The sequence below is a fragment of the Eretmochelys imbricata genome, chromosome 1 (assembly GCF_965152235.1).
Source record: "Eretmochelys imbricata isolate rEreImb1 chromosome 1, rEreImb1.hap1, whole genome shotgun sequence".
In the NCBI taxonomy this organism is placed as follows: Eukaryota; Metazoa; Chordata; order Testudines; family Cheloniidae; genus Eretmochelys; species Eretmochelys imbricata.
This window is the reverse complement of record NC_135572.1, coordinates 359,089,947-359,106,180: the sequence shown is the minus strand read 5'-3', so window position 1 is coordinate 359,106,180 and position 16,234 is coordinate 359,089,947. Positions and strand designations below refer to the sequence as shown.

The window sequence follows — 16,234 nt, the reverse complement described above, 5'->3', positions numbered from 1 at the left end:
GCGCTGGGTGATGAAGGCAGAAGATGAAAAGCTGTAGGATTTTATTACACTGAATTTTCAGTTTGTCAGTTTCCATCTACTGTATCAGGTGCCTAGGGACCAATCTGCATTCTGTTGGATGGAGATCTCTCTCCACAGTACGGCTCTACTAACTGTTCACCACCTACTCTGTTTTATGGAGCTCGAACAACAACAACAAGCCAGAAAAGCTGTTAGAATTGATGCTGCTGAAGGGTTCCTCGAGCAAGGGTGCCTGCATTTTGCTGAACGGGCTTTTCAAGCATCGAAGCACTCAGTCCGACGTCCACCCAGACGGCACTAGCTCTGCGCGTGTCTACAGAGACTTCAGGGAGCCTTTGAACTTGTGTGCTTGGGCACAGCAGCACACACTGAACTCTGCCGATGACAAGCTACGGAATGAAGGTAGGGAGCAGCTCACCGATTGCCAAGACTGGACCGTTCTCAAGGGAGCTGCCAAGAGTAAGTACGGACTGCAAGAGGGCTGCTGTGGCCCAGACAGGATGAGCCCTTTGGAATAACCAACAACCAACCCAAAAAAACCCACAATAAATTTAGCCTTAACCAGACCCTTCCCATCTGTCCTGAGCGCTTTTGCTTGTAGCTAGTATCCCCTACCCTTCCCCTGATTTTGGTCTTTGAGATTAAGCCATTTGGTTCAGGGACTGCATTTGCTGGTTTGTAAATCGGGTCCAGATTCAGATTGGGAAATCGGTCCCACAATGGAAGTAACAAAACAAGCTCTCCAGAGCAGAATCTTCGTATAGCTGGGCAGCACCTAGACCATTATAGGAGCTTCCACAATAGAAACATACTGCCCAAGAGTGCTAGCCAGCCTGTAGTTCCAGCCTACTCCAGAAGACGCAAGCCAGTAGCTCTAGGACCTGCTCTGCGGGGAGGCCCTCCCAGCCAAAATTGAGTGTCTTGCATTTGCTGCCAAGTGAGATACGGAAGAGGTACCAAAGCTCTGCTCAGAGGGGACAGGGCATTCTGGTCAGCAGGCTGCATCACTGTAGGGGCAGGATGCTAAGACTAACCGCCAAGTGGAGATGGGGAGACAGAGGAAGTGTGTAGCCTGCAACAGCCCACCCCGGCACATACATACTGGGGATGCCAGTTACGGTCAGTGGCTTTGAAAGCTTCCCCAGTCTTGAAAGCACGAGCAACCCACCAACTTTTTAAAATTGAAATGAAGCCAGAGTACCTCACCTGGCAAACTCATGGCAGGGGAGGTGCATTCACATCCTGTCAGAAAACACGCTAGCCCCATCACTGAAAGTTGCTGTCACCCCATAGAATAGATGGTTAGCAGCCTCATCTGGGCCAGATGTTGCCAGTTTATGTTGCAGACTCCTGCAGGCAGGGACCACGTGTTCTGTCCAGGGTAGAGCACCCTCTGAGCGCTTAAGAGAAACCTGATGCTATTTGGAGAGAATTACTGAACTCCATTCCATTCAGGTTCTTCTACTGTGCCCGTCGCCAGGGAGGATTTAATGTCTAGATTCTAGCACAGCAACTGCTACAGCATTATCTTAAAATGACATTTATGAGGGCTGGTCACATGGGCTGCATTCTGACTAAAGGGCTGAAAATGTAATGATAAAGGGCAACAGCCAATTAGTGTAGGTGGCCAGAGGGGCACCACAAGGACCTGGCTGAGGTCCCACCTTATTTAGCGTTAACAACCTGGAAGGAGGGGGTAAATACCCCATTAATTACATTCACAGGTAACCAGGCAGCCATGCAAGCACCACGGAGGCTAGAGAAGTCGGAAACTTAAAAAAATATGTGTAGGAAATAAATGAGATTCAACCTGTGCAAATGCGAGCTAATGCAGCTGGGGCAGAACTAACCCAAAGCAGAGATGTGAGTGACATTTTCCATGCAGTCACCTGATGTGCTGCTGCAAATTAGAGGTTACGCTGACAGAGACAGGGCCTAGAAGCCCATGCAATTTCAGCTGCATATGCAGAAACTCCTCACAGGGCAGGGAGAATACTGACTCTCACAGGGGCACCTGGCTCCTAAACCAGCAGTCACTTTGAAACACCAGCGAGAGGCAGGCAAAGGGGAGTTCAGAGAATAGCAGTGGAGAAAACCAAAGCTGGAGGGATTTAATAGAAACAGTGAGCTCAGCTAGACATGGCTCTGACCTTAGCAGGGAGGAAAGTGGTAACAGCCCACCCTGTAGTGGGAGCGGACCAGACACCCAAATCAGCACCACCAGGAGCTACAGGATGAAATACCCAGGAAGTTTCCCTTACAACAAGATGCAGGAGGCTGTGGAGGGTCTCCAGGGGTAAGCGCTAAAGCCCCACTGCTCAAGGCACTTAAAACAATCAGATCAAAGCCTTGGAGAAGGCACTGTGGAGAACTTTCCCAGCCCATGGGGATAGATGCACGGGCCAGACAGGTATTTCCCCCTCTCTAACTGCTATGACTGTCACTTTCCAGTAGGCTCCAGTAGGAGCCAGCACTGCAAGGCAGAGGAGGATCAAAGTTATCTCAGAGCCCCCCCCCCCCCCACCCCCAAAGAAAACATCCAGGGAAGCGATAACCAGAACCCGCACACACACACACCCCCTCCGGGAAACAATCCCCCTTTGAAATGGCCATGTCTTTAAATGCAGCAACCACAGTCAGAACCCTGCAGCCCAGGCTCAGAGTTATTGGAAATTAGTCATCTCTGTAGGCATGAGGCTCCCAGTGACATTGCATAGGGAGCAAGCTGCTCCAGCGTTCACTCATTCTAGCCTCCTGCTCCCGGCCAGTAACTGGATGTGCTGGCTTGCCCTGCACAGAGCTGGAGCTCAGAGGCCACAGCTTCAGGATCAGTGATTTGAAAAAGCTATATAGATTTCATTTACTTCTACTACAGGAGGCTCCCCAAACCCATCGGCTGCACGGAGGCCCCACTGTCCTGGTAGCGCTACACACGCTGAACAATGGTTTCTGCCCCAAAGAGCCTACAGTCTATTAATAAACAATCCAGTTGAGCCATGAATGGCCCTACGCCTTCCAACTGGAGCTAGATGACAAGAACATAAGAGCGGCCACACTAGGTCAGACCAAAAGTCCATCTGGCCCAGTATCCTGTCTGCCGACAGTGGCCAATGCCAGGTGCCCCAGAGGGAATGAACAGAACAGGCAATCAAGTGATCATCCCATCACCCATTCCCAGCTTCTGGCAAACAGGTGTGACCGGCAGCTTACACCAAGAATGAGAGGAGTTTCCTGAAAACCTGCTATTTACAGAGCACGCTGAAACGCTGCTCACTACAGCACACCACAGACCGAGCCCCAGCCCTTACACAGCAGTTCCCCTAAGGTGGGGCGCAATCCCTCAAGTGCGGAGCACGTCCATTTGCGCCACACCCCTTGAACTTGCATGTATGGTGCATCCAAGGCCAGGATGCATGGTGGGTGCCATTCTTCTCCATGAAATGGCATCCTCCACCCAGTGTGATCTCACCCTAACCATATATACAAGGTCATACTGTGGAGGAAATGGTGTTCTCCGTGCAGCGTGACCTCACACACACAGTGCATGCGAGGGCACCAGTTTTCTCTTCAAACTGGCACCCTCCATGCTGTCTAGGGTGCTGGCAATACTTCATTCAAATGGGGCAAAGAGTTTGGGGACCTCAGCCTGAGCAGTGTACCATCTAAACAAAGACATGGGCCTGGTGACCCAGAGGACGAGGCAGCTAACAGCCCTTTATGACATGGGTTAGCCCTCGTGGGCCTTGAAGGGAGTTTTACAGAGGGACCTAAGGAGGAGCACCAAATAGAGGCTACCTGCTCTCAGCGGTCCAGGCCAGCATCAGAGGTAGGAAGGAAGCAGTAGGCCCAAGCAGATGGGAACAGATTGAAGTTCAAGGGCTACTTGGCTGCAGCTAAAGAATGTCAATTGTGGGAAAGCAAATCGGATGGACACGTAGGGGACTCAGCCATGTCCTGGCTAGATGGCGATTCAGACCCGGGACGTTGGTTGTTTTACACACATGGATGCAGTGATCATTAGGGCACAAAGGTTGAAACAGGTGTTTGCTCATGTGGACTTATCTCAGAATCCCATGGTCTACTCTGCAGTCGTACAATGTATGAAGTCATACGGTTAGGGACTGACCACTACCGCATTGCTGTCAGAAGCCAGGAAAGGGCCAGCACACTGGGTGAGAGCAGGAGGCGGTTTCCGGTTCTTGTGGCATGTTTTTAACCATACACACAGCACATAGATGCAACCTTTGTGATCATGTCAGCCCATGCTTGTTTCAAATGGAGCCTCCCATCTGAGAACAGTGCGTACTGCTGGCCCCAAACTCCTGTATCAGGCCAGTGCTCCAGAGATCAGCACACGTGTGCCACTGTGTAGGACACTGCATTTCCCAAACACACAGCTGGTTGCAACTCCAGCCTCTGTGGCTAAACAAAAAACACACCCAAGCACTCTGAAGGGAAGTGGCAGCACAATGCTGCCTGAGGGATAGGACAACTGAATCTGAGCCCTGATGGTGGGGAGAGAATACTGCATTTGATCACGGACCTTGATTTCAGGGCTGCAAGGGGTACATTTAGAAGGTCACCTCAGCAGTAAACTTCAATCATCTGCAGACCAAGTAGAGATGAAGGAGGCGAGGACAGTGTCCCAGAAGAGTGGAAAGTCATTAACCCCTGTGCTCTGGCGCACATGGTACTTTAAGTGAGGAAATATAATTTTCAAATTCATACAAAGGCAAAGCCTAGAGCTGGCAACGCTGCCAGGATGTAACCGTTCTGCTGGTCTTCCGGGAAGCCGAGGGGAAAGCAGGCTACTTAAGAAGGACACTGCACATGCTGCTCAGAGCAGCAGCGCTGGCTGCTCAGCAAGATACTGCCACACGGCCTCAGGGGCTACCACACAGGACAGAACTGCAGGGCACTGGGGCTGTCACGATGCCACCTGTCACCAGTGCTACCCTGGGACAGGGCAACAAGCCAAGGCCAATATCAAGGGTCATGGTGAATTCTCCATCACTGACCATTTTTAAATCAAGGTTGGAAGCTTCTGAAAGAACTGCTCTAGGAATTACCGTGAGGAAGTTCTATGGCCCGTGTCACACAGCAGGTCAGACACGCTGGCCAAAATGGTCCCTACTGGCTGTGTGATCGATGAAAAGTGAGCTCCCCCCGCCAGTCAGCTCCTAGCACTCCAAGCCCTCTAACCTGGCCACATTTCCCTCCTGCAATGTAAATGGGATGCTCAGTTCACCAGGGCGCAAAGGAAACAGCAGGAGGAACCATCTAATCTTGGAAGTTATTCACGATTCCATGCATACAAATTAATGCAACATTACAGAAGTCAGGAATTTCCAAGTGCTGGTTCCCACAGCAACCCCAACTCCACCCGCTAAACACATGTAGGATTTTGGATGTTGTTGCTTGTTTGCCTTTATATGGGTGTGGGTAACGAGGCCAGGTAGGGCTCCCCTAATTGCACCACACAACAGTGACTTCACACCTCACAGATCAGTCAGCGTAGGCAGAGCAGAGGCTGCTACAGGAAAACAAAATCTTAACTTTCAAGCATGCTGCGTCCTAACCTTAATGCAGCATTATACTATGGAATAAACTCCCACGAAAAATTCCGTGTGGGCTCGTCGCTAGAAAATCAGAACAGCCACATGAATAGGTGACCAAATTCAGCCACAAGCATTAAATGCATTTGGAATTTAGAGTTTACTGTGAGGCCCTTGGGAGCTACTATAATATAAAAGACATGACCCTTGCTCCCAGGAACTTACAGGCCAATTGCAGATAAGATGCAACAAGGGGGAAAGAGGGCAGAATCTAGGGCCCCCGCCACCACAGCCCTAACATTTTACAGACAGGGAACAGAGTCATTCTGCGCCAGAGGCAGGATCAGAACCAACTCCAGTGCCTTGAAACAGCATGGGTTAAGCAGCAAGCTCTGAGGAACGCACAGCTGTTTGTGTGAATTTCAGTGCCTTCACATTAATATTAAAGTGCTTCGGTTCAGTGCACAGTGTTGTAGATACAGTTCATGCTTACTTACAAGAGGCCTCAAATGGAGATAGGTTAAAAGAGTGGAAACTGGACTGGGTGTGCACAGTGTAACATGTAAAAATCCTGATGCTGAGCTCATTGGGAAATCAGAGGTCAACACCTTGCTCTGATTAACGAGTCCACGTGAGTCTGATGTTTTAAGACATTCACTCAGAGAACAAAAAGAAAAGGAGTACTTGTGGCACCTTAGAGACTAACCAATTTATTTGAGCATGAGCTTTCGTGAGCTACAGCTCACTTCACGAAAGCTCATGCTCAAATAAATTGGTCTCTAAGGTGCCACAAGTACTCCTTTTCTTTTTGCGAATACAGACTAACACGGCTGTTACTCTGAAACTCAGAGAAGAGAGTTTGAAATCTGCCTAAGGTCTCAAAAAGCCTGTCACTAAACCGGGGCCCTCTTGGAATTCTCAAAACCATTGGGCTGGGAACAATAAGAGACGCTCCAGCCCAAGGGGTATCGTGGAGAGTTCCAAAACCTCGTTTTCAGGCACTGATAATGAGCACTTTGCCAGCCCTGGCTACAGCACTGCTCTTAAGCGTAATGCTTACACAGAGCTCCATCTCTGTGGCACTTCACAGGCAACCTTCTGCAGTGCTAAAATCAAATCTAAGTATGGCTGTGGGTGCTGTAACCCTTTTACTGGAGAGAAGATCACAAAGAACACATACTAAAGCAGAGAAGAGGCTGCACAGGAAGGCATAACTAGAATTGCACTGAAATGGGATTGTCTCAGTGGGGACATTTGTCCTATTCGCATTGGTATGTTTTATACTGCTCTCAAAACTAGTATCTGAGCTCCTTCCACTGGTGTATTAAGCCACACCGTTACACATCTGTCACGCGGGGTTCGTTCTCTAATCCTCTCCCCAAGGGCAGAAGCATGTGCAGTGGAGTGTGCACTTTGGTAGTTTGTTTTGGTTTTTGATATGAGCGCACCTGTTGCTGTGTTTGTATCAGAGAAGGCAAGTCAAAGAAATGGGCCTTGCCCTTGGATTGGAAGGTAGTGAAGTTTGTGATGGTCCTTAGCTCCTGGGGAATTTCCTTTCAGTCTCAGACCATGCCAGGGAAGGTTCTGTCTCCCACACAGACGAGCTTCACTCGTATTGCAGGGCATTCCACTAGGCCAGAGAACCACAGTCAACCTCTTCTTCAGTATCCTGGGCTCAGACCATGGAGCATTTTGAAGGTAATGACCAAGACCGTGCACTTGATTTGAAGTTCAAGAAGCCAGTGTAGAGCGCACAGGACAGGTGTGATACATTTGTGGTAGCATACGTCGCGGAGTTACTACTAGTTGGAGTTTCCTAAGTGTGGAAGGTTTCATGCCTTGCTGTAGTCCAGCTGAACTGTGACAGGCATGAACAACTGAGCCAGGTTTTCACCTGCCAGGATGGGATGGGGGACTCCCAGCCAACCAGAGAGGACAGAAAGCACCACTCACAGCTGCTGTGATGTGAGAACTCAGCATCAGCAAGGAATCCAAAAGAACTCCTAGACTAGACTTAATTGAGCAAGTAGGGGTGTGACCCTTCAAAGGAGACTGCACCGTGGCCAATGCCTCAAAATACTTTCCTCTACCCCCCCAGCATCACCTCTGTTTTGCTCAGGTTCAGCTTCAACCAGCTGTTCTTGAGACATGATCATTTTCCCCCCAGTTAAGCAATAATCTCATCCCCGCCTCCCTCCCAGTTGAAGAAACTGTTTCCATAGCCCTGAGGACAGGCACCCTGCTGAGCAAGAGGAAGGAAGGAGGAAAAACCAGGAGGATTTAACATGTTCTCGCTCAGTTCCCTCTCTGCAATCTTTCGTGGAATTCTCATCTTTCAATGAAGAAATATTAGAAACAGCAGGGGAATAAGAACTTGTCACGGAGTGTGGGGGAGTCCAGGCCCTGCACCCCTCTTCCTGGGATCCACTGAGACTCTCAGCCAGCCAGTAAAACAGAAGGTTTATTGGACAACAGGAACACAGTCCACAACAGAGCTTGTGGGTACAACCAGGACCCCTCAATCACGTCCTTCTGGGGGAGCAGGGAGCTTAGACCCCAGCCCTGGGGTTCCCTGTGTTCCTCCACCCAGCCCCAAACTGAAAACTAAACCCAACCAGCAGGTTCCCTGCTGCACTCTCCGTCCACATTCCTGGGTAGAGGTGTTACCTCCCCCTCCCCCTCCTGGCTCAGGTGACAGGCCCTCAGGTCTCCCATCTCCAGGGCACATTCCCAGATCAACACTCCCACCTCCCTGCTGAGTCACATCGTCACATCTCTCCCCCCTTCGAGACTGAACTGAGCGGGGTCACTGAGACCAGTGACCTGGGGAAGTTCGGGGCCCCCTCTCCGGGACAGCGCATCCGCTATCAGGTTGGCACTTCCCTTCACATGGACCACGTCCATGTCGTAATCCTGCAGGAGCAGGCTCCACCTCAGGAGCTTGGCGCTGGCTCCTTTCATCTGGTGCAGCCAGGTCAGGGGAGAGTGGTCGGTGTAGACGGTGAAGTGTTGCCCAAAGAGATAGGGCTCTAGTTTCTTGAGGGCCCACACCATGGCCAGGCACTCCTTCTCGATGGCCGCGTAGTGTTGCTCCCGGGGTAGCAACTTCTTGCTCAGGTACACGATGGGGTGTCTCTCCCCCTTTTCATCCTCCTGCATTAACACTGCCCCCAGTCCCGTGTCTGAGGCGTCGGTGAACACCACAAAGGGCTTGTCAAAGTCTGGGTTTGCCAGGACTGGGCCACTAACCAGAGCCTCCTTCAGCGCCCGGAAAGCCTCCTGGCACTGCTCGGTCCAGACCACCTTCTCTGGCTTCCCCTTCTTGCATAGCTCAGTGATGGGGGTGGCTATGGCGCTAAAGTGGGGCACAAATCTTCAGTAGTATCCTGCCATCCCAATAAAGGCTTGGACCTGCTTTTTGGTGTGGGGAGCGGGCCAGTCTCTGATCACCTCCACCTTGGCTGGTTCCGGCTTTAGGCGGCCGCTCCCCACCCGATGGCCCAGGTAAGATACTTCAGCCATCCCCACCTTGCACTTCTCTGCTTTTACAGTCAGCCCAGCCCCCTGGAGTCGGTCCAGCACTTGTCTAACCTGGGACACGTGGTCCTCCCAGGTCTGGCTAAAGACACAGATGTCATCAATATACGCCACGGAAAAACTCTCCATCCCCCTCAGGAGCTGGTCCACTAGGCGCTGGAAGGTGGCCGGCGCTCCCTTGAGGCCGAAAGGCAGGGTCAGGAACTCAGAGCCCCAGAGGGGTGATAAAGGCCGATTTCAGTCGGGCATCTGCATCCAGTGGCACTTGCCAGTAGCCCTTTGTAAGGTCCATGGTGGTAAGGTACCGAGCTCCTCCCAGCTTGTCTAAGAGCTCGTCCAGCCTGAGCATGGGGTAGGCATCCGATACAGTGATGGCATTGAGCTTCCGATAGTCCACACCGAACCGGACCGACCCGGCCTTTTTGGGGACCAGCACCACCGGCGAGGCCCAAGGGCTGGCCGATGGCTGGACCACCCCCAAAGCCAGCATGTCCTGAACCTCTCTTTCCAGGTCCTGAGCAGTTTTCCCTGTGACTCGGAAGGGGGAGCATCTTATCGGAGGGTGCGACCCGGTCTGCACCCAGTGGACAGTCAGATTAGTGCGTCCAGGCTGGCTGGAAAACAGCTGTCGGTACAGATGCAGCCACCCCCCGACCTCAGCTTGCTGGGCAGGGGTTAGCTGATCCGAGAGGGGAATTGTTTCCGGGGGGAACCAGCTCTGGTCCCAGGGAATAGATCTACTAAAGGGTCATCTCCCTGCTCTTCCCACTGTCCACACACGGCCAACACCACATTCCCCCTGGCATAATATGGCTTCATCATATTCACATGGTACACCCGGCGGTGGTGCGCCCGGTTCGACAGCTCCACCACATAGTTTACCTCATTGAGCTGCTTGACGACCTTGAAAGGGCCCTCCCAGGCGCCCTGTAGTTTGTTCTCTCTCACTGGGATGAGAACCATCACCGGATCCCCGGTGGCGTAGGCACGGGCCCACGCCGTGCGGTCATACCAGACCTTCTGCATCTTCTGGGCTCTGGCCAGATTCTCCCTGGCCAGGCCCATGAGTTCAGCAAGTCTCTCTCGGAAGATCAGGACATACTCCACCACTGACTCTCCATCGGGAGTGGCCTTCCCCTCCCACTCGTCTCTCATCAGGTCCAGGGGGGCCCTCACCCTCCTGCCATATAACAGTTCGAAAGGCGAAAATCCGGTAGACTCCTGGGGCACCTCCCTGTACGCGAACAGCAGGTGAGGTAAGTATTTGTCCCAATCCTGCGGGTGCTGGTTCATAAAGGTTTTCAGCATCATCTTTAGCGTCCCGTTGAACCTCTCCACCAGTCCATTGGACTGGGGGTGATAAGCTGAGGCCCAGTCGTGCCGGACCCCACATTTCTCCCACAAGCACCGGAGCAGGGCCAACATGAAGTTGGAGCCTTGGTCTGTCAAGACTTCCTTGGGGAACCCCACTCGGCTGAAAATGGTCAGGAGCGCATCGGCCACGGTGTCTGCTTCAATGGAAGCAAAGAGCACTGCCTCGGGGTAGCGGGTGGCAAAATCTACCACCACCAGAATGTATTTCTTCCCCGACCGGGTCGTCTTGCTGAGAGGCCCCAAGATGTCCATGGCCACCTTCTGGAAAGACTCCTCTATGATGGGCAAAGGTCTCAAAGCCGCTTTCCCCTTGTCCCGGGCCTTCCCCACCCTCTGACAGGGGTCACAGGATCGGCAATACTGCCGGACCGTGGTAAAGACCCTGGGCCAGTAAAAGTTCTGTAGCAACCTCTGCCGGGTGCGCCGGATTCCATGGTGCCCTGCAAGGGGGATGTCATGGGCCAGCTACAGTAGCTTGCGGCGATACTTCTGGGGGACCACCAGCTGCCTCCTGATCCCACAGGACTCTACTTCCCTTGGGGGAGCCCATTCTCGGTACAGGAACCCCTTCTCCCACAGGAACCTCTCCTGGCAGCCTCTCCTCGTGGTCCGTCCCACCCTGAGGTTGGCCAGGTCCCTGAGCTTCCGCAAGGAGGGATCTTTCCTCAACTCGGCCTGGAACTCAGCGGCTGGGGAAGGGATGGGGCCCGGTTCCCCCTCAGTGGCCAGGTCTGAGGCCTCAGCGTCTCTGAGCCGTGCCCCTCGGCGCACCCTCCCCACCAGGGAAGGGTCCTGCGCCTCCGGTGCGGTACCCTCCCCGAGGTCAGGGAGCAGTGCCCCTCGCTGGCTCTGGCTACGCGTCACAACCAGGGCGGTCTGGGGCTTGCTTGGCCAGTCCTCTAGGTCTCCCCCCATCAAAACTTCAGTGGGCAAATGGTGGTGTACCCCCACATCCTTGGGGCCCTCCTTGGCCCCCCGTTTCAGGTGTACCCTTGCCACGGGCACCTTAAATGGGGTCCCGCCCACCCCTGTCAGGGTCAGGTAGGTGTTGGGCACCACCCAATCTGGGGCCACCACCTCAGGCCGGACCAGCGTCACCTCCGCGCCCGTATCCCAGTATCCATTGACCTTCCTCCCATCCACCTCCAGGGGAACAAGGCACTGTCTCCGGAGGGACAGCCCCGTGCCCACCCTGTAAGCCGAGAACCCTGAGTCCAGAGCCTCCAGCCCTCTGGCGGAGCTGGCCTGGGGTACTCTTCCCTCCTGAGCAGGTGGTAAACTGGTAGGCCCCCTTTCCTGGGTCGTCTGCCCCTCGTCCAGCTGGGTCCCTACCCAGTTAACCCTGGGTAGGTTGGGTCTGCTCAGTTTGTCCCTGAGCCCGGAGCACTGGGTCCGTACGTGGCCTGTCTGGCCACAGTGATAGCAGCTCAGGTCACGTTGGTCCCCTCGAGCGGGTCGGAGGGGCCCGACACCAGGCATTCCCCTTTGGAGGGGGTTCTCCCTATTTCCCCGCTGGGAGGCCCCCTGGTGTCTCTCTCTGCGCATCGGGGGGGGCCTGTTCTTTTGGGACTCTTCCCGGCTACCCCCTGACTGACTGTTCACAAACTCATCGGCCAGCTGCCCTGCATGCTGGGGGTTCTCGAGCTTTTTGTCCACCAACCATAGCCTCAGGTCGGAAGGGCACTGTTCATACAGTTGCTCCAGTACGATTAGGTCAAGCAGGTCCTCTTTAGCTTGGGCCCCAGCTGTCCACTTGCGGGCGTATCCCTGCATCCGGTTGACCAGTTGTAGGTAGGTGACCTCAGGCGTTTTACGCTGACTCCGGAACCTTCTCCGGTACATCTCAGGGGTCAGCCCAAACTCACGGAGCAGGGCCTGTTTGAACAGTTCATAGTCCCCTGCCTCCGGCCCTGTCATCCGGCTGTACACCTCCACGGCTTTGGGGTCCAGTAAGGGGGTGAGGAACTGGAGCCTGTCTGCAGGGTCAACCCTGTGCAGCTCGCAGGCATTCTCAAAGGCCGTCAGGAAGCTATCTGTGTCCTCCCCCTCCTTACGCTGGGCCAGGAAGCACTTATCGAAGTTCCTTGCAGTCTTGGGTCCCCCCTCACTCACCACAGCCGGGGCCCCACTGCTCCTCAGCCTGGCCAGCTCCAGTTCGTGCTGTCTTTGTTTCTCCTTCTCCTGACGTTGTTTCTCCTTCTCCTCCTGCTCATGTTGACGTTGTTTCTCCTCAAGTTGACGTTGTTTTTCATGATCCTCCAGCTCCCTCATTTTCATCTCCCTCTCCCATTCCAGCCACCTCCGCTCCAGGGATGGGGAGCTCCGCCGGGAGGATCCCCTGCTGGCTGCTGGGGTCAGGGTGCCCTCCGTATTCGCTGGGCTTCCCCCAACCCCTCCCCCAGGCATAGGTAGGAAGGGTCTCGGGATGTCCTTGGCAGCAGTCTGACCCCTCCCCAGCCCGGTCAGGCCCCAGGGCCCACGCTGCGTCTGCCGGGCGGCTTCCCTCAGGGACAGGGATCGGGTCATCCAAGCAATCCGTCTCCTCCAACTGGGCAATCAGCTGTACCTTGGTTGACCTCCCGATGCGCAGCCCCCTCTGCCTGCACAGCTCCACCAGGTCACTCTTAAGGCGTTTAGCGTACATCTCCCTGCTGGCCACTCGCAGGCCGGGCAGCTTCCCACGGTTTCCAGGAAAAGCCCTGAGTGTGCCAGTCCTTCTTGAGGTCACCGACTCTTTGCCAGGGTCGAGCTGCAGACTCCTCCGCCCTTGGGACCACTCGCTGCAATCCCCCGGGGGACCCTGTTACTGCAAAAGTCCTTCTCTCTGGTCACACATTCCCAGGGGTTAACCGCCCCGCGAAACCGTCTCTCTCTGAATCTTCAGCACGCCTGGTCCCCGTCAATTCCCCTTCATTTTACTGTTCCCCAGTCACTTACTGCAGGAAGCGCCGTTCACGGGGTGCAGTACATCCCACCGCTACCACCAGTTGTCACGGAGTGTGGGGGAGTCCAGGCCCTGCACCCCTCTTCCTGGGATCCACTGAGACTCTCAGCCAGCCAGTAAAACAGAAGGTTTATTGGACAACAGGAACACAGTCCACAACCGAGCTTGTGGGTACAACCAGGACCCCTCAATCACGTCCTTCTGGGGGAGCAGGGAGCTTAGACCCCAGCCCTGGGGTTCCCTGTGTTCCTCCACCCAGCCCCAAACTGAAAACTAAACCCAACCAGCAGGTTCCCTGCTGCACTCTCCGTCCACATTCCTGGGTAGAGGTGTTACCTCCCCCTCCCGGCTCAGGTGACAGGCTCTCAGGTCTCCCATCCCCAGGGCACATTCCCAGGTCAACACTCCCCCCTCCCTGCTGAGTCACATCGTCACAGAACTGGTCACTGAACTGACTGGGATTCTCTGGGTGCACCCATCGCTTGCATAGAACCCCTACAAACAAGCCATGCAAGGAGCTAGGAACTTCGGAACAGCAGGGTCCATTGGAACTGTGCACACACCTGCTTATAACACCACCAGGGGTATGTTTCTCTCAACACGAGGAGAACTCCAGGCTGCTTCCTGTTAATAGTCACCATACCCTGGGCTAGTCCTTTTACACCATTCAAATAATACTTCGCAATTCTGTAGCATCTATCATCCCAAAGTCTCAAAGCACTTCACAAACCAAACTGACTCCCTGTGAGGTAGGCAGATCACCTGTAGAGGTGTGCGGGGGGCGGGGGGGAGAAGAACGACGACGACACGACACGACGACGGACACAGGCAGCAAGGGGCAATTGACTCACCCAAGGCCATGGAGAAAGCAACAGGGCTGGGAATGGAGCCCCCACTTGACTCCCAAGCCCTCTTGCTTTACCCTCTAGGCAGAGACCCTTCTCCATGAGAAAGAGGATGAAGCTGAGCAAAGGGAGGCTTACACTGAATGTGATGGAAAACCTTGCCCCAGAGCAAGTGGATATGGCATGCTGGAACCCCTTCCTATGGGGGTTCTGCATCAGGTGCTCAGGAGACTACCTGCTTTAGGTAAGAGTCACATCTTCTGTACAGCATCTACCTCCCCACGCACACACACACACACGACACTAGCAGTCAGAACACCAACACCCTCTCAGAATGGATATGCCAGGAGCTGCCAGAGTCTTTGCCCTGGGTCATGGGCGAACTCAGAAGCCATCCTGCTGTTCAGCGATTCATCCCCTCCCCAAGCCTCAGTCCTATTTTAAACTAGAAATAAGTTACCTCGCCTGCAAACAGGGCACAGGACCAAAGGAACCTCACCTGGGTGCCTTCTCCTTCCAGTCTAGGTGGCCGGATACTGGACAGATGTATGGTTTTGTAGTCTCCAGAGTTCAGCTTAACCACAATGGCATCTGCGTTCAGCACTTGCATCACCTAGAGATGAGGAGGAAGATACAGGGGTGAATATTGGTTGTGCACAAGCAAAGAGTCCAACATCCATCGCAGCTGCGTCCAACCCCCAGGTGCAAGGCCAGCAGCCTGCTGGTCCCAGCATGCATGTGAACCCACCAGGCACCCAGCTCACCAGCATCGCCAAAACCAGCGCTGGCCTTCCTCAACCCAGGCACTTCAGCCTATAGGTGCTCAGCAACACAGTCCAGCCACTAAGCCTGGTGAGGGTGACACTGGGCATAATACAGTCCCCAAAGGCTTTGAGAAGCTCCACTAAACTCTCATTGCCATAGGGAACATGATGGTGAGTTACAAAGGAAGTAGTAAGTGGCCCTGCTGTTCAGTGTTCCTACCTGAGAGCCCTGAGGATTTGGCTGTGCTATTGGTTCTACAGGACTCGAACTCAGCCAGCCCATGGGTCTAGCATACGCGGACAGCCCTGGCATTTTAAAAGCATGACAATGCCAGGGTTGGCCAAGACCCTGTATAAACCTCTGCCACCTCGGGAACTGGCCCCTTCTCCTATTAATGCCAGACACCAGACTTCTCACCCACAGCAAAGCAATCGGGAGGAAGAACGCTTTGCTCCAATCTACTGGGAGAGCATCGGGCACTGGCAACCTTTGAGTCTCTCACAGCAGGAAATACGACACAGCAAATCCAAGCCGGCAGCCAAGATCCTACAGGACGCTGTGCTACTCCTCTCTCTGCATGTACAGTGCCTAGCACAACAGGATCTGGCGTCTGAAACGAAGCCCTGAGGTACCATGAGATCAATACAGACAGAGCTCACATGAGGACACCAGTATTTGAGATGAGCTTACTTGTGGAGCGGTGGCGGCGCGGAACACAGCCAGAGTGAGGCAAGGACTGTCTCTTACGTACTCGTACAGTGGTTAACACATTGGGGCTCTCATCTAGGCTGGGGCTTCCAGGGATGACCAAAGCAAACTAACAAGCCGAACACTAGGAAGACTGGTGGCAAAGCGGGGCAGGATTCCAGCAGCCCAGAGTGAGACATGCATGCTGCAGGGCTTTTTATTTTAATTTTTTTAGCTATTTTTATCATATGCAACATTACAGATCTGACCTGATCCGAACTGCAGCAAAATTCAGGTGATTTTCATCAAGGCTAAGGCATGTCTAGAAGGGATTTGCAGAACTGGCACAAATATTTACCAAGTTCCAGCATAAAAATCTACCCAGCCACCCCCACATCTTGATGATAATTAACATTTTATCAATTAAAGAAATCCAGGTGCCTTGGGCAAGTGTGCGAGCAGACATTTGCAAGCCTTCTCACCCAGAATCTGGAGTTCTCCAAAGC

The 16,234-nt window shown here is 53.6% G+C and overlaps 1 protein-coding gene across 1 annotated transcript in view; it reads right to left on the bottom strand.

Moving 5' to 3' along the window:
* The window catches only part of SND1 (staphylococcal nuclease and tudor domain containing 1), a 501,059-nt gene that overhangs the window by 415,794 nt on the left and 69,031 nt on the right, over nucleotides 1–16,234 (bottom strand). The window contains exon 10 of the mRNA XM_077837914.1: nucleotides 14,776–14,889. Coding sequence (XP_077694040.1) covers nucleotides 14,776–14,889 — 114 coding nt within the window. The remainder of the gene's footprint in view (nucleotides 1–14,775; nucleotides 14,890–16,234) is intronic.